The 17719-nt window shown below is 40.3% G+C and overlaps 3 protein-coding genes across 5 annotated transcripts in view; 1 reads left to right on the top strand and 2 right to left on the bottom strand.

Annotated features, from left to right (window-relative positions):
• Nucleotides 1-1669: 1669 nt before the first annotated feature.
• On the bottom strand, nt 1670-8298 carry ttc4 (tetratricopeptide repeat domain 4). Its single transcript, XM_062998079.1, has 10 exons — nt 8108-8298; nt 6020-6137; nt 5701-5862; nt 4973-5050; nt 4754-4878; nt 4338-4424; nt 4031-4257; nt 2847-2931; nt 2688-2770; nt 1670-2595 (listed from the first exon to the last, which is right to left on the bottom strand). The coding sequence occupies exons 1-10, from the start codon at nt 8210-8212 to the stop codon at nt 2493-2495; spliced, it is 1173 nt and encodes a 390-aa protein (XP_062854149.1). The 5' UTR covers nt 8213-8298; the 3' UTR covers nt 1670-2492.
• Nucleotides 8299-9567: 1269 nt separating this feature from the next.
• pars2 (prolyl-tRNA synthetase 2, mitochondrial) lies at nt 9568-13183 on the bottom strand. 3 transcript variants are annotated; one of them, XM_062998077.1, is made up of 3 exons: nt 13152-13183; nt 10631-11191; nt 9568-10529 (listed from the first exon to the last, which is right to left on the bottom strand). In XM_062998077.1, exons 2-3 carry the CDS (start codon nt 11174-11176, stop codon nt 9651-9653), a joined length of 1425 nt encoding a protein of 474 aa, XP_062854147.1. In that variant the 5' UTR covers nt 11177-11191; nt 13152-13183; the 3' UTR covers nt 9568-9650. The 3 variants fall into 3 exon arrangements, with proteins under 3 accessions (XP_062854147.1, XP_062854146.1, XP_062854148.1); XM_062998076.1 differs by lacking the exon at nt 13152-13183 and adding an exon at nt 12920-13009; XM_062998078.1 differs by lacking the exon at nt 13152-13183 and adding an exon at nt 12920-13009 and having other exon boundaries at nt 10631-11187.
• An 80-nt stretch (nt 13184-13263) lies between these two features.
• Nucleotides 13264-17719, top strand: part of dnai4 (dynein axonemal intermediate chain 4) — a 15685-nt gene continuing 11229 nt past the window's right edge. Inside the window, exons 1-4 of the mRNA XM_062998064.1 lie at nt 13264-13401; nt 15079-15229; nt 15313-15494; nt 17670-17719. The exon at nt 17670-17719 is cut by the window's right edge and continues 51 nt beyond it. Coding sequence (XP_062854134.1) covers nt 13352-13401; nt 15079-15229; nt 15313-15494; nt 17670-17719 — 433 coding nt within the window. The 5' untranslated portion in view covers nt 13264-13351. The remainder of the gene's footprint in view (nt 13402-15078; nt 15230-15312; nt 15495-17669) is intronic.

Here is a 17719-nt window from a genome sequence, read left to right as displayed (position 1 = left end):
TATTTTGTTATTATTATTATCATCACAGACTGACCTGAAGAACAAACTCGAATGATTTTAATTATTGTTTTTACTTCGTCATAACTTGTTAACATTTGTTTCTGGTAATAATAATAACGAATATCAACTTTTAATTTAAATGCATCCAAATGAATGAACTAAATGGGGGTGTGTAATAATAACGATAATTAATAATTACTTAATTATGTATTTTAGTCATAACATTTTAATTCATCCAAACATCATCAGTGCTTCCAGCTGTGCCTATATAACACTTACAGAGTTCCTGACACTGCTGCTCATTAGGGGTTTTTAAACTACATTATCCCCCTATACTGCTGAGATCTGGGGTTCTAGAGTCGAATCCCAGCGGTGTTATCGGCCGGTCGGGTGTCTGCATGGACACGATTGGGTAATGTCCGAGGGCGGGGTGGCTAAAACAGCTCCTCAGTGTGCTCTCAGTGCCGGTACAGTGCCGAGTCTAGTATGAGGACCAGATCTCCCCTAATTATGTTTAATATTTACATCTCCCATATTTACATCTCTGTTTACGTTGTTCATTTTACTGTTGATCATATGTGTGTGTTTAGCACTTTTGTGGACCTTAGTGCTGCGTTATTGTATATATACAGTATATATATAATCAGCCATAACATTAAAACCACCTCCTTGTTTCTACACTCACTGTCCATTTTATCAGCTCCACTTACCATATAGAAGCACTTTGTAGTTCTACAATTACTGACTGTAATCCATCTGTTCCTCTACATGCTGTGTTAGCTCCTTTCACCCTGTTCTTCAATGGTCAGGACCCCCACAGGACCACCACAGAGCAGGTATTATTTAGGTGGTGGATGATTCTCAGCACTGCAGTGACACTGACATGGTGGTGGTGTGTTAGTGTGTGTTGTGCTGGTATGAGTGGATCAGACACAGCAGCGCTGCTGGAGTTTTTAAACACCTCACTGTCACTGCTGGACTGAGAATAGTCCACCAGCCAAAAATATCCAGCCGACAGCGCCCCGTGGGCAGCGTCCTGTGACCACCGATGAAGGTCTAGAAGATGAGCGACTCAAACAGCAGCAATAGATGAGCGATCGTCTCTGACTTTACATCTACAAGGTGGACCGACTAGGTAGGAGTGTCTAATAGAGTGGACAGTGAGTGGACACGGTATTTAAAAACTCCAGCAGCGCTGCTGTGTCTGATCCACTCATACCAGCACAACACACACTAACACACCACCACCATGTCAGTGTCACTGCAGTGCTGAGAATCATCCACCACCTAAATAATACCTGCTCTGTGGTGGTCCTGTGGAGGAACATTGAAGAACAGCATAAAAGAGAAACAGATGGACTACTGTCAGTAATTGTAGAACTACAAAGTGCTTCTATATGGTAAGTGGTATTTTTAATCCATCATTTTTTTCGTAGAAGTGTACTGAAGCTTGTAAAGCCTATAAGTTCTCACCTTTAGCTTCTAAACTCCTAAGAATCAGTGCGGCAGCATAAAGGTCTACAGATTATTAGATTATTAGTAACAGGGCAGCCTGGGCTGTTTCTTCTCATTAACTCAAAACATTTAACACTGCCAAATGTTTCATGTGTACAGTACAAAAAACAATGCAAAACAAACCAATAAGAACATTAATAATAGTGGCAACATCTTGTTAAATTAGTAAAAGGAATTTATTTAAAATCTATCCAACTGGTGTTACAGTCACTGGTAAATACATTGTGCACTTAGTTCTGTTCTTATTGGTGCACTCACAGCCCACTGGGAAACGTTCTCAGTCTGTAAATGATCTGAAATGCTTTTTCTCATCCACTGCTGCTATACTATAGAGCCAGAAGTATGTGGACGCCCCTTTTGATTATTGAGTTTTTTCGATTATTGAGGCGTTTCAGCCACGCAGGTCCTAACAGGTGTATAAAAATGATTGACAATAAATATACTTCAAGCAGGACCTTCCCTGTTCCAGTTTGAATGTGCGCTTGCTCACGTGTGCCGTACTGACCGCTAGTGGCACGCACCGATCTCCATTATCCCCCGTCTCCGTGCAGCACCATCGGTCAGCCAGCAGAGGGCGTAACTGCAGCACTTATGAGTAATCCCTTAGGCACTACCACCCTCGGATGAGCAAGTTTACGGCATTCAGGCATAATTGTACCAATTTAAGGTGTAGGGCCTTACTCAGGGGCCCTGAACAGCCCAGAATGGAATAAAACCTTGTGTTCAGCATGAGAGCTTGGACTTAAAGATGCTCTTACGGTATCTCATGGGGAGAAATTCCTACAGACACACTTCAAAACATTGTGAACAGCCCTGCAAGAACAGAGCATTTTGCAAAGTGAGGACCAGCACCACAACACTCCACTTACACCCATGATTTTGGAACGGGACGTCCAGTTAGGTCGTGGTTATGTGTCCACATACTTTTGGCTGAACAGTGTATAGCCAACATAGCTTAAAGAGCATAATTACGCTACTCATTTTGCTATGCTGACTTTCTTTCCTGATAGAAACTGTTTCCTAAACGCTGATCCTGTTACCAGCAGGATGAAGCTCGGCGTTCCTGCCTTCACTGAGAACCTACAGAAATACAGAAGTACAAAAACAATCATCAGTCACCTAGAAAATGAACTGATTTTAATAAATAAATGTTAAAAACGTGGTAAATGTACCGTGGGTGCTGTAGGATTTGGAGAAGAGAGGTCTCTGGATTCACTTCGTAAAGGTGCCCACTGTCATGATCTTCAAAAAACACCTAGAACCAAAAGTGGAAGGTGAGCACGAAGGCTTAGAAACATTTTGGGGAGCTTAACAGAACCAATCAAACAGACCTGAAGATTTAGTAGATGATATTTTCTGTCTGTGTCCCACGGTGGCAGCTCCTCTCCAAACATGACTGCTATGTGATCTATAAAACTGAACACAAAATATTTTGTCCCATAAGGACGTTTGGGGAACCTGTTAATGCGTCCATGGTCCCGTGGAGCTGCAGATATTTTAGTCTCATGTAAAATAATCAGGTTGTTTTTGACACTTAAACACTGAAAGTAACACAAATATAATATAAACACACTGAAATACAATTACTAACAGTTACACATCAATAAAAATACAATAAAAGCTGCACTTTAGTTTTACTTCTTTATTGTTTCCTGACGCTTCTTAATGCTGGAGATGCTCGATCCTGGAATACCGTATTCCCTTCAGCACCGGCGCATTCACACGAGCCGTTATTTCCTATGAAGTGTGACGGCGGTGCACAAAACTTAGCGTGACTTATTGTAGTAAAACAGCGAGTGAGGAATGTGATTAGTGGAGGAACTTATGAGCAGTAATAATGAAGAGAAGTTTAGTGCTCCTGTTATTATAGTGACACTAGGACCTTCTGCACTTCAGCCACTTGCGTCACAGGTTGGTTGGTTCCAGACCAGTGAGATTATGGGGCCAGAATGGGGCCATGTTGTCATATTTATGATATTCGTGGCAGGAATTGGTGTTTGCATATACGAGTTTTGTATCATATTTGATACATCCGGATTTCATGTATTTTTTTAAATTTATTGTCTACTGCATGTACAGAACATAACTTTAACCCCTTTAACTTTTAATTTCCTTTAGTTTTTAGACTCTGGTAATTGCATAAAATGACATTTGCCTTAAATACCTGCTGTATATAATATGATACACACATATTCAACTAGATTTTACAACAAAATAAATGATAAATTATGCCGTACATGAATAATCCACCAGGGGGCAGAAGACACGTATCAAATTGTACACAATACACCTACTGATGATGTAGAGGTCTCTAAAACGTATGTATCAAATATGATACGCTTGGCGTTATAGGGTTAATGTAATGGACATATGTAGATTTGTCTTTCCCACTTCTTCTCAATGAGAACCTGTGATTCTGCAGTGGAAAAGCACAGAACCATTCTGGATTTTAACACCAGTGGAACAGCGCTACAGAGTGCACTGGTATGCGAACCCTTAAGTCTTGAAGTCGTACCTGGAGTTCTCACAGAAGGCGGAGATGAAGTCGGTCTGTTGGTGCTCGGGATACAGGAACAGAACCGGCCAGTGGAGGGCGCCCTGCTCATCCAGGTACACCTGAGCTCCAGTGGCTTCCTGAGAACCCAGTCCGTCCAGACTCGATCCTGTTTCATCGCCGTCCTCCTCGCTGTCGGAGCCGCCGCCCCGGGGCTTTTCCTCCTTCCGAAGTCTGATGCCGCGATCCTGATGAAAACGACGTCGATCAGCGTGAACACCTGGATGTTTTATTTATTATTAAGCGTAGGATTTATATACGCTCGTACCTTAATAGCAGCCAGTAATGCACTTCTTTCACCCTGCTGTTTTTTCTCTTGAGCTTTGGCCTTTCGGGCGTCTCTGTCTGCCGCCCTCTGCAACAGGCCAACACACAGAACACACAGAACACAGCATGAGAGAGAAAAAAAGAACCGCTTTGTTCAGAGCTCGGCTTAAACATCGCGGTAAATCATCAACAAAGTGTGAATCTGATCTGAATCTGCATCAGTGTGGAATAAGCGTCAGATCCATGGTTACAGCTCCACATGTATCTGTGTTTATCTGGATTCTCCTCCCTGTTTCACTTTTAAACTTGTGTTACAGCTCCAGCTTCTGAGAAATGGTGAGAATCAGAATCAGCTTCTCCCAGAGTCTAAAACGCTTCTGGTTCAGAATAAAGCTTAACGTGGTTTAACGTACTCACCTTCTGTTTGTCGGCGGTGGCTCTGAGCTCCTGCAGTTTCTTATCGGTGGGTTGCATCCTGAGACCCTGGTCACACCAGCGTAACGCGTCTGCATGATTACGCAGCTCTATGCAGCACTGAGCACCTAAACACACAACACATATATTAATATATAATTAAGAACGATGCTGCTATATTATTTATAGTATTATGTTATTATTATGTAGTGTGTTGTTTACCTCTGATTATAGCTTTAATGTGATCTGGTTTCAGTTTCCTCGCAGCAGATGCATCATTCAATGCTGACCGCATGTTTCCTACAAAGAAAAGGACAATCCAGTTGTTTATTTTTTATTGCGCCACTAATCCTGGTAATAATGTCTTATGGCGACCTGGCAAACACAGACGCCCCTCGTTAACAAAAACCAGACTTGGGCGCCCAGGTGCCAAGATTCTGAACACCCGAGTGGTTCGAGTCTCGGCTCTGCTACCTAGATGGCCTGGGCGCCATCTAACGGGCACAATTGGCAGTGCAAACATGCCACCGTGTCTGCTAGGGCGGGCTGGCCGGACTATAATAGGGTGGGGTCTTCAAACGCTGTGTAAAAACCCTGATTTGCAGACAGAGGCGAAAAAGAATGGGCAAAAAGAAGGGGTACGCTATCAATATACCCTCCTCAAATGCAAATCATAACCTAGTTAAGAACTCCCGGGTTCGAATCTCGGACCTCGGCTCTGCTACCGGTCAGCTGGGCGCCCCTAGCAGGCATAATTGGCTAATGCCTGAAGCACACAAAAATTGGCTTCCAGTCTCAACGCTGTGTAAGGACCTTGAGGTGATGGGGCTTCAGCCAGCAACCTTTTGATTACTATTTGAGTACCTTAAGCACTTGGCTACAGCTGCCCTGCTTTTTATTAGATGTAATAAATAATAATAAAAAATAACCCCCCTTTTTACCCCCCTTACCTAAGTGAAACTGGGCGGCAGCGCGGTTGGTATGAAGAACGGCGTTCAGGTCGGCGTCCGTGCAGTTCTTCTTCAGCCCGGCCGTGTAGGACAGCACGGCTTTCTCATAGTTCTTCTCCTTAAAATACTCGTTTCCCTCGTCCTTCAGACTCCTGGCTTGTTCTGCGGAGGAGAAACACGAGTGCTTTACTTTATTACAGCACAACATCCTCAATAATAGTAATAAAAACTCATCAAAAACACTTCCTGTGCTCATGCTTAAAAACACAAAGTGTTTATTTAATAATTACAGCCAGACAGGCAGGTCAAGGGGCGATACCTTCCGGTGGTCGATCATCATCATGTATGATGGACTGGATGCAGGCCAGATCGGGATGCTTTACGGGGTCGATCTCCTCCGGAGCCGACTTCATGAACATCGGGATCTTATCGAACTCCTACAATTAAAATAAATCCTGTTTTAATAAGACCACGATGATTATGGATGATAATGTGAAAGAATAAAATGTTAATGAGGGAAGCACTGTGGTACGACAGGTTATCTGGGTAGGAGACAGCACCAGAGTCCAGTTATAATTGTATGATGAATTTTTTACATTAATAAGCAGCGATTACTGTAATAATCAGTAGCTACAGAATCAGTGTTTATCTCCTGCCAGTTGTTTTTAATAATATGACGTTTATAAAATGTATACATTTAAAGACAGTAATAACCAGTAGTTAAAAAAAATCACGTTGTTTCCCTTCTTTCTGTGTATAGTGGATGTATTAATAATTTAATAGTAATGGATGTAATAATCTGTATAATAATTTTATATACTGTTTACCTCCTGTCACAATGAATTTTATACATTAATAAACAGTGATTACAGTAATAATTATAAACAGAATCATATCGTTAACCTCCTACAGGATGTTTTTAATTGTACAACGAAGTTTATATGTTAAAAGAAAGTGATTATTGTAATAATTATTAACAGAATCACGTTGTTTACCTCCTGTTTTTAATTGTATGATGAATTTTATACATTAATAGACAGTAAATGCTGTAATCCTGCCAGTTGTGTATACCTGATGTATTAATAATCCAGGAATTTAATAGTAATAACGAATGTAATAATCAGTAGTGTTTACCTCCCCTGCCAGGTCGTTTTTAATTGTATGATAAATCTGATACATTATTAGACAGTGATTCCTTTAATAATCAGTAATTATAGAATAATTATTACTTCATGTCAGTACTTGTAATAGTATGATGAATTTTAAACGTTACTAAGTAGTAATAACTGTTAATATTCTGTGGTTTTCACAGTGTTTACTTCCTGACAGTCGTTTTTAATAGTATGATCAATTTTATACGTTTATAGACAGAAATTATTACAATCATTATTAACAAAACTGTTGTTTACATCCTGCAGGTTGTTTTTAATTGTACGATGAATTTTATACAATAACAGGCAGTGATTACAGTAATAATCAATAATTATAGAATCATTATTCACTTCATGTCAGTATTTTTAATAGTATGATGAATTTCACACAATATTAGGTAGTAATTACTGTAATAATCAGTAGTTTTCACCTCCTGTCAGTTGTTTTTAATATGAGGAATTTTATACGTTAATAGGCAGTAATTACAGTAATAATCAGTAATTATGGAATTATTTATTTCATGTCAGTATTTTTAATAGTACGATGAATTTTAAACGTTTTTAAGTAGTGATTACTGTAATTTCACATTTTTCCCTTCCTCTCTGTTGTTTTTTAACTCTACAATGAATTTTATAATTTTATAAACAATAATTACAGTAATAATTAAGTTGCCAGTTGTATTTAATTGTACAATGAATTATACACGTTAACAGGCAATGATTCTTGTAATAATCAGTTATTTACTTCGTCAGTATTTTTAATAGTATGATGAACGTTTTTAAGTTGTGATTACTGTAATAATCAGTAGTTTTCACGTTGTTTACTTCCTGACAGTTGTTTTTATTAGTATGATAAATTGTATACGTTAATAAGCAGTAATTCCAGGAATAATCAGTAATTACAGAATAATTATTTACTTCATGCCAGTATTTTTAATAGTATGATGTGTTAATAATTCAACAATTTAATAGTAACGGATGTAATAATCAGTTATTCTCACTGTTTACCTCCTGACTGTTGTTTTTAATTGTACAGTGGATTTAATATGGTAACAGACAGTAATAATTACAATAATAATTATTAACAGAATCCCGTTATTTACCTCCTGCATACATTAATATGCAGTGATTACTGTAATAATCAGTAGTTTTTACACTGTTTACCTCCTGTCAGTTGTTTTTAATTGTAAGATGAGTTTTATACGTTAACAGACAGTAATAACAGTAGTAATTATGAACAGAATCACGTTGTTTACCTCCTGCCAGTTGTTTTCACTGAAGGCGTTTTTATATTTTTGAGTTTTAAACTTCTCCATGAACTCGTCCATGCCATCATCATCACTGTCCTCGGTCTGATGCATCTTAATTCTCTTCTAATAATCACGCAGCAACACAAACCGCATCAAATATAAACAGCAATAAACACGCACACAGAAACACGTGGGATTAAAGCTACTTCCTGAAGATGACGTCACGCTGAACGTCATTTAAAGCCTGGCTTTTACTGCCACCATGCGGTCTGGAGTCAGAATTACACCAGCGGTGAGTGCAGGTCTGCAGCCAGACTCGATATTTCTGCATTTTCTTTTCTATTAATTTAGTCATAGCCAGTTCCTCTTCCTCTGCTGGAGACCCCGACGGTGTACACGCTCCACCGACCACCTCCTTGTTTCTACACTCACTGTCCATGTTATCAGCTCCACTTACCATATAGAAGCACTTTGTAGTCCTACAATTACTGACTGTAGTCCATCTGTTTCTCTGCATGCTTTGTTAGCCCCCTTTCATGCTGTTCTTCAATGGTCAGGACCCCCACAGAGCAGGTATTATTTAGGTGGTGGATGATTCTCAGCACTGCAGTGACACTGACATGGTGGTGGTGTGTTAGTGTGTGTTGTGCTGGTATGAGTGAATCAGAGATTTTAAACACCTCACTGTCACTGCTGGACTGAGAATAGTCCACTAACCAAAACTATCCAGCCAACAGCGCCCCGTGGGCAGCGTCCTGTGACCACTGATGAAGGTCTAGAAGATGACCGACTCAAACAGCAGCAATAGATGAGCGATCGTCTCTGACTTTACATCTACAAGGTGGACCGACTAGGTAGGAGTGTCTAATAGAGTGGACAGTGAGTGGACACGGTGTTTAAACACTCCAGCAGCACTGCTGTGTCCGATCCACTCATACCAGCACAACACACACTAATGATAAGTGGAGCTGATAAAATGGACAGTGAGTGTAGAAACAAGGAGGTGGTTTTAATGTTATGGCTGATAACCGATGAGGCATAACATTATGACCACCTTCCTAATATTGTGATGGCCCCCTTTTTGCTTCCAAAACAGCCCTGATCCATCGAGGCATGGACTCCACTAGACCCCTGAAGGTGTGCTGTGGTATCTGGCACCAAGCGGTCAGCAGCAGATCCTTCCAGATAACTCCTGTAAGTTGTGAGGTGGAGCCTCCATGGATCGGACTTGTCCGTCCAGCACGTCCCACAGATGCTCGATTGGTTTGAGATTGGTCTGGTTGTTGTGCTCCTCAAACCTGGTGAACGTGGTCTGCAACGATGCTTATGTAGGTTGGAATGATGATGATGGAACGGAACATTGATGCAGTGCCTGACCTCACCAAGAAAATAAAACGTGAATATTATATTTACAGAAATCACACTTTTAAAAAGAACATGTTTATTAAAAGTACACAATTTGCCACAATCTGCACCAACTACGACTTTTATTAATCATTTCTTCACTTCACATATCACATACAAAGCTCAAACTGGTATCTCGGGCGTGTCATATAGTTTCCACTTCCTTTAACAGGTCCAGCAGGGCGTCTTTACCCAGGAACAAGGTCTCGCCCGTATTCTGACACACGACCTCGAACTCGGGCTGCTCCTGCGTGGCTTTCTGCCCCACCACCACCACGTACGGGTAGCCCAGCATCCTGGCGTCTTTTAGCCGCTTCCCGATGGTCAGATTCGTCCTGTCGTCCAGCACCACCTCTCCTTTCAGGTCAGGTAAACAGCTCCCTAACGTCTGGACCAGCTCCTCAGCCAGGTGGACGGCCTCGCCAGCCTTGCTGCCTTTCTTAGGGGGCAGGACGCACACCTGATAGGGGGCCAGCAGCCCGGGCCAGCGGATGCCCTCCTCGGAGGAGAGGACCTCGACGGATGCGGCGAGGATACGTGTGACCCCGAGTCCGAAACATCCCATCTCCGTCACCTCGGGTTTGTTCTGAGCGCTGACGAACGTGGCGTTAAACGCTCGCGAATATTTCGTCCCCAGGTAGAACGCGTGCCCCACCTCGATGCCCTTGGACTCGTTTAGCTGGGATTCGTGGCACCGCGGGCAGGTCTCGTGGTCGTCCAGGGTTTCCACGTTGGCCGAGAATCCGCAGCTCCCGCACACGAGCAGACGGTCCTCGCCGACGTCCGCCGGCAGGTGGAGCTCGTGTGAGAGAGTCCCGCCGATGTTTCCGGTGTCGGCCTGGACCTGCACCCAACTCAGGCCGAGGCGGTCCAGCAGGCGGGCGTAGGCGTGGCACACGGAGTCGTACGTGCGGAGAGCGGCTTCCTCGCTGACGTCGAACGAGTACATGTCCTTCATGTAGAACTCTCGGCCGCGCAGCAACCCGAACTTGGGTTTCTGTTCGTCGCGGAACTTCCGCGTGACCTGCGAATCAAATATTTATATTTATATTATGCACATTTTACATTTTATACCCTTTAATTTACTAAAGTAAATAAAAATAAACATCATTCGATCGGAAATACCTGGTAGAGCAGCAGCGGAAGCTGTTTGTAGGACAGCGTGCTCTGAGAGGCCAGCAGTTCCGTTACGACCTCCTCGTGCGTCGGCCCGAGGCAGTACTCGACATCGTGTCGGTCCCGCAGCCTGAACATCTCCTTCCCCATGAGCTCCCAGCGTCCGCTGCGCCTCCACAGCTCCGCCCCGCACAGCGCCGGCATGTCCACCTTCTGTCCGCCGACGGCCTGCATCTCCTGGTCGATCAGCCTGACCAGCTTCTCCAGGGAGCGCAGGGCGGCGGGGAGGTAGTAGAAGCAGCCCGGGTTGGACGGGTGAACGAGGCCGGCCTGCATCATCAGCCTCTGGCTGCGGCACGTCATGTCCCCCGTGTCCTGACCCTCGCGCAGGTTCGAGGGCTGGAAGAGACGCGACACCAGGGGTGTGGGAGCCACCGGTTTGGGGGGGACGTGCACAGAGGAATGCGATCGACAGTGGTGGCTCCTTCTGCAGACTTTGCTGAGTGTTCTGGGGAGCGAGGACTTGTGTCGGCAGAGGAACGTCAACACCTCCATCGTAAAGGCGTCTGTCTGGGGAGAGAGAATGCTAACCGGTCACTAACCGGATGGATATCAGCTACACAGACATGACTGGCTATAACTTAGGAATGGACGAAGCCCTGCGATGGGACTGGCACAGTGTACTTCTGCCTCGTGTGCACGATCTACTGGTATCAGTTGGATGTTCTGCCAATCGTAATCATTCCTGCCCATCGTAGTGGTGATTTATACAGACTCAGACTGGCGTGGAGAGAGGAGACGTGTCCTCTGACAGATAATTACCTAGCACATGGTACTATTTCATTTGCACCATGGCACATAATATTTAAATCACACCATTTCATCTTTAATTGTTTAGTTTTTTAGTCATTTTAATGACATTTTACATTTATTCTTTATTTCTTCTCAATATAAACTACCTTAAGTCTATTTGTGCCATATACAGATGTGTCTGTGATGTTTGTGAATTGCTGCGGTAACACTGCAATCTTCATTTGGGGATCAGTACATTTAATTCATTCGTTGTGGGGCGGCACGATGGCTCTGTGGGTAGCACTGTCGCCTCACAGCAAGAAGGTCCTGGGTTCGATACCCAGGTGGGGTGGTCCGGGTGTCTGTGTGGGTTTCCTCTGGGAGCTCCGGTTTCCTCCCACAGTCCAAAGATGTGCAAGTGAGGTGAATTGGAGATACAAAATCGTCCATGACCGTGTTTGACATGAACTGATGAATCTTGTGTACTGAGAAACTACCGTTCCTGTCATGAATGTAACCAAAGTGTAAAACATGACGTTACAATCCTAATAAATAAATAAAATAATTCATTGTCTGTTTTACCAGCGCTTTATTACGGTCAGGGTCGCAATTTACTGCCCAATTCACCAGTCCATCACAGTTTTTTTTGCCATCACAGGCAATTTTACTAAATTCTCCAGTTACCCTGACTGCACGTCTCTGGACTGTGGGAGGAAACAGGAGCACCCGAAAGAAACCCACACACACACGGGAGAACATGCAAACTCCACACAGAAAGGACCCGGACCACTCCACCTAGGAATCGAACCCAGGACCTTCTCGCTGTGAGGGGACAGTGCTACCAACCGAGCCACCCATAATCAATCATTTAATCATTACTCAATTAGAATGGGTGTCCATGTGCTTGACTATATAATGTATAAAACTTTTATAAGGAAACTTAAGAGTTCATTACAGTTCTGATGGGTGGTGGGTGAGACAAACGAAATGTGTTTTAATTACTTAATAAATAAATACACTATTGGGGCTATTTTGTATATATAACTGAATAACTAAGGAATAAATCATGCAGTAAAGTGTTTTTTATATAAAATAAATACACTATTGGGGCTATTTTGTATATATAACTGAATAACTAAGGAATAAATCATGCAGTAAAGTGTTTTTTATATAAAATAAATACACTATTGGGGCTATTTTGTATATATAACTGAATAACTAAGGAATAAATCATGCAGTAAAGTGTTTTTTATATAAAATAAATACACTATTGGGGCTATTTTGTATATATAACTGAATAACTAAGGAATAAATCATGCAGTAAAGTGCTGTTATATAAAATAAATACAGTATTTGGGTTTAATCTGAATCGAATAAACTTAATGTTCAGTCTCTGCAACGTTTACTACACTGACATATACATAAAGCATAAAGCTAACTAGTTAGCTAGAGCACGTTATTCAGAAAGCGAAAGTAAACTCACAACAATAAAACAAGTGAACTTACCGTTTATTAAATATATTTATTCTCTAAATCTAATGATTTATCAAGTGTGACCTACAGAAATGTCACATTTTCGGCATAATGCACCCACTGCCCAAGTCTACCTGCATACAGGCTGCATTTCAATTGCATCACTCTTGCTTATTTAAGTACACTACACACTTTAAAGAAATAATAACTAGTGCCTGCTCTCTAGTGCCCTTTATTATAAAAAGTAGGCTTTTTGAGATACAACCTCTTTTCTTCAGTTGAATCAGCAGTACATGTAAGCGCAGTGAGCAGTATCGCTGCCACCTAGTGGAAGTTGAGTGGAAGTTGGCGGTTGAGTCTGTTACCATGGTTACTTCAGTTTGAACACATTTAACGCGAGCGGTGCTAATGTCAGTGCTAATCTGCTAAAAACAAAATAAAACAAAAATAATTACAATAGTAAACATGTCCAAAACAACTACAAGGCCAGTCAGACCTGCTGTAAAAATACCGCAGTAAGTTATTCAATTATAAATAAAAAATACTTGTTTAGTATTTCGAAGTTTGAATTATTAGCACTGTGTGTTAACACTAAGGCTGCGTCCCAAACCGATAGTTAGTGTGCGGTTTGAGATGCAGCCCAGTTTAAGGCTATCAAATAATTTGCATATTTTTACGCTTATTTTTGTATTTATTTACTTATTAAATGTTTACACATTATAAAAGTTATACAAGTTTTGTACTTTATATAATAATAATAATATTAATAATAATAAAATACATATTTTTCTATGTAATGCTGTAAATGCTTCTTTTTATTGGTGTAAACTAATATATTTTAACCATATTACATTTTCACTGGTTTGTTTTATTTAAAACCCCCAAATAAACAATGATATAAATAAAAAAAAGCTGTCTCAATTTTTAATTTTGGAAAAAAGTCTGTTTAAATCTGGAGATCTAAAAATGTGTTTTATTATTTTACCTCAAAACTATTTAAACTTGTGACATTTTGACTTAGTTTAAATAAAAGTGACATTTAAAGATGTACGAACTCTGTACAACAGGCCTAATTCTTTAGAGAGTATTTTCCTGCATGTACCAGGTACATTAACGTCATTGGTCTGAATATTTCTGGCCATTTTTTGTGATTGTTTTAAGGTTATCAATGTGTTTTTTAATCTCTGGCATCAAACAGCATTTTTTGATGTTAAAAAAATAACCAAAGAAGTTTAACAACAATAGCAACAGAAAAAACCAAAATACTTTATTATTGTTAACAACCATGTTATAAACATCAATAACAATGACAGTAATAATAATACAATAGTTATAATCTCTGTCTCCTTAAGTCGGCTTGATCAAGCCATATTATTACATGTTTTATATTTTAAAGTTAGCGATATAGCTATGTATATTGTGCTTTCTACAATTATAATATTACCAGTAATATTAATAGTAATAGAACATTTAACATTGAAACATATTTTCTCTATTTAATGCTGTAAATGCTTCTTTTTATTTATGTGAAATTATACATTTTAACCACATGTAGATTTTGTTGGTTAGTTTAATTTAATTTCGGGGCTCCAAAAATGTGCATTACTTTACCTCAAAACCATCTGGACCTGTGGCATTATGATTAGTTTAACTTAAAAAGGGCTAAAACGATTTTCTAATACTGTAGAACAGGCCTAATTCTTTAAAGTGAATTACAGAACGTTTTCTCTCTATATTATACATACATTGGTCCAGTATTTTTTGGTATTTTTATGGTAGATAGACAGCCAGACAGCCAGACAGACAGACAGACGGATAAATAGATAGATGATAGACAGGTAGGCAGGCAGATAGACAGATGGATAGATAGATACTTTCTTGATCCAGAAGGAAATTAAAGCCCCAGTAGCATTATACACCAATGAAAGTACACACTACAAACAATTCAAATTCAAAACAGTGTACAAATAACAGTACAGATACAGAAACTGAACATACACTCAACAATAAAGACCTTTAAGGTACCTGTATTTTACATATATTTTAATATCTGGCATCAAACAGCCTTTTCTGTTAAAAAAATACCCAAATACGTTTGAAAACAACAATATCAATATTATATTATTATTAATATTCTATTATTGTTAACAACACTAATAATAATCACAGTAATAATCATCTTTTTTCTTTAGGTCGTCAGGATCGGGAGCACGGCGCATCAGCCACGGTTCCACTAACACCCGGAGCGTTTACGCCTCAGTGAGCCGGAGGGGCTCGACTTTAGCCGGAGACAGTAAGGTTTTTGAGAAAAGCTCCACTCAACCCCATAAACACCCTGTACAGGTAACCACCGTTTAAACTCATGCACAAGCTACTAATCCTGGTTATACTAGTCTTCATGCTTTTTTAAATTATTATTCCGTAAGGTTTTAGATGAAACGGGGAAGGACGTCACCCCTCAGCCCCTGTACCAGCCTGAACCGGGCGCCGGGCAAATCAAACCCACCAAAATCTTCACAGCGCACGAAACATCATGGGGAACGAACTCAGATTTCATGTCCATTTCATGTCAAACCACGAATGCAAGCTTCGCCGCACCTTTTACCAGGTATGTCTGCATAGTCTATAGTGTATTTCTGTTTAGAGACAGTGAGCATCGTCAACAATAATGTTTTTTATAGAAAAATAAATCACAGAGATGAATTTACATCTATTTTGTGTAGTTGAAGATAACAAACAAAGAATAACAAAAAGAAAAAGATGCACTAATAATAAGTGAGTTTCTTTATTACAGCCCCATCCATTGCTAACAGGATCATATAAATAAGAATATGCATGCAATACTCATTATCACATTTCTTAAGTAGAACTGGTTGTACTGGTTTACTTATGCCAAGTTCACACTACACGACTTTCAGAGCTGTCAGATCTCTGTACAGTTCACACTACACGACTGGATCTCTTGTAATCGGGAGTCTTTCTGTGTATTTCACACTACACGACTGATGGGTGATGGGGGGTCACACACTACACCATCCATCACCAACTGGAATCGCAGGCGAGCTTCTCTGCTCTCCCAAACTACGTTTGTAAGTGACGAGGGGTTTAATGATACCACGTCAAAAAAAAGTGCACGTCAACAAGAAGCGAGCGATCAAAGTTGTGTGTGCGCCGATGTGCAGCGTTAAATTAAGTAGGAAAGATACATGAATCTGAGTGGAGGTTAATACATTCCATCCCCGAGCGAACGCAGAGTTGCCTCCGAGCTGCCACATCTAGCGGCGACCAATCGGCGAGCAAAAATCAGGGCAAAAATTGTGTCGTGTGAACCAGGCATTAGAGACACCATGGCAGTGTCATAAAACATCTTTTTACCTCGTTTTTTTCAATCAAAAATCCACCGTTCTTGAGAAGCAGTAGTAAAATATACATGCTTTCATTTTCTGGTATTGAAATGGAAATGTTTAGAATCAATTCTTTATTATAAAACGGATAGTTCCGGTCCTAAAATCTGACTGGCTGAGCCGCGTTCGAAGCCGTTGTAAAATCCCCGATAAACTCACACCTATGACCACCTCACATCATTCCATATTAATACGCCACTGAAAAGAAAAAATTAATGTTATTTTCGCCCTCATGTTGCCTAGCAACACTGTTAATCGAACTATTTTGCGTCGCGGAAGAACGCTTTATTGTAAGTTTATACACAATAAATACATTTATGAATTAAACATTGTTGTATTTATTATATTTTATGTTGACCGCCGTTTTATAAAAGCAATAAGCCACTCGAGACCGTATGTTACTGTTACGATTTTAGCACGGGGAAAGAAGTTTTAGGCTCTCCGCTTCGCGTCATGCCAAAAACGTCGTCCCCGTGCTAAAATCACAGTAACGTACGGCCTCTCGTGGCTTATTGCTTTACCAACTATCAGATCAGTTTAATTCAACAAATCTGGCACATTTTCTGATGCACTAAATGCTTTTTTTATTTGTGTGCAATAATATATTTTAACCATATTTAGTTTTCACTGCTCAGTGACCCCCCCAAAAAAACAATGAAAACAGAAAAGTCTGTTTAATTCTGGAGCTGAAAAAATTTTGCCTTATTATTTTACCTCAAAACCATTTCGACCCCAGAAATTATTTTTAGTTTAATTCAAAAAAAAAAAAATGCAAAAGTGCAAAAAAAATGTCCTAATTTCCTGATTCAGTACAATAGGCCTGAAGAACAAGGATAAATAGGACAGGATGTTTTTATAGTTTGGACTGGGTTGCTTAGTTTCTGTGAGAAGGAAACTTAATTCTACACAACATTTGTGTTTCTATAGGAATGATGGAAAGTTTTATTTAAAAAAAATGTAATATTTGGTGCAGAAGGACTTAAACAGCCTGCACAGAGCCCTGACCCCATCCAAATTAGAAAAAATAATTAGATAAAGGGCCTTACTGGTAAACATCCGAACTTTACTAAAGCTCTCGTAGCTGAATGGAAGTGAATCCCAACAGCAATGTGCCAAAATCCAAAGCCTTTCAATTAATGACATTTCTATTATGATTATTATATAATATTAATTATTATATTATTAATGCCCATGATTTTGAAATGAAATGTTCAACAGACACACAAAGTGCATATTGGATGTCTGTTGTTTAAAAATCAAAAATAAAATTCAGAACAGTATTTAGATAAAAAAGTCTTGGTCCCATATTTAAAACTAATGACTTTTTTTAAGGTTTTGGGAGCATGAACATAAAACAGGACGTCTGGTTTCTATTCCAGGTCCAGCACCGTGTCCAGATCAAGTCTGTCCACGATGGAATCCATGAGTG

Source organism: Trichomycterus rosablanca, chromosome 6 (assembly GCF_030014385.1).
Source record: "Trichomycterus rosablanca isolate fTriRos1 chromosome 6, fTriRos1.hap1, whole genome shotgun sequence".
Taxonomy (NCBI): domain Eukaryota; kingdom Metazoa; phylum Chordata; class Actinopteri; order Siluriformes; family Trichomycteridae; genus Trichomycterus; species Trichomycterus rosablanca.
Note: the sequence above shows the minus strand (reverse complement) of the source record. Positions and strands in the feature narration are given on the sequence as shown.

Bases quoted from the DNA above. Each gene is read 5' to 3' on its own strand.
- ttc4 (XM_062998079.1), bottom strand. From the start codon at position 8,212: ATGCATCAGACCGAGGACAGTGATGATGATGGCATGGACGAGTTCATG. The intron at 4,425-4,753 runs GTGAGTACGTTA...GGCCTGTTGCAG, and splicing joins CCACCGCCGACAAACAGAAG to AGGGCGGCAGACAGAGACGC. The intron at 2,932-4,030 runs GTACGACTTCAA...TTTTGTGTTCAG, and splicing joins GCCTTCTGTGAGAACTCCAG to TTTTATAGATCACATAGCAG.
- pars2 (XM_062998077.1), bottom strand. From the start codon at position 11,176: ATGGAGGTGTTGACGTTCCTCTGCCGACACAAGTCCTCGCTCCCCAGA. The intron at 10,530-10,630 runs GTATTTCCGATC...TTTGATTCGCAG, and splicing joins TTCCGCTGCTGCTCTACCAG to GTCACGCGGAAGTTCCGCGA.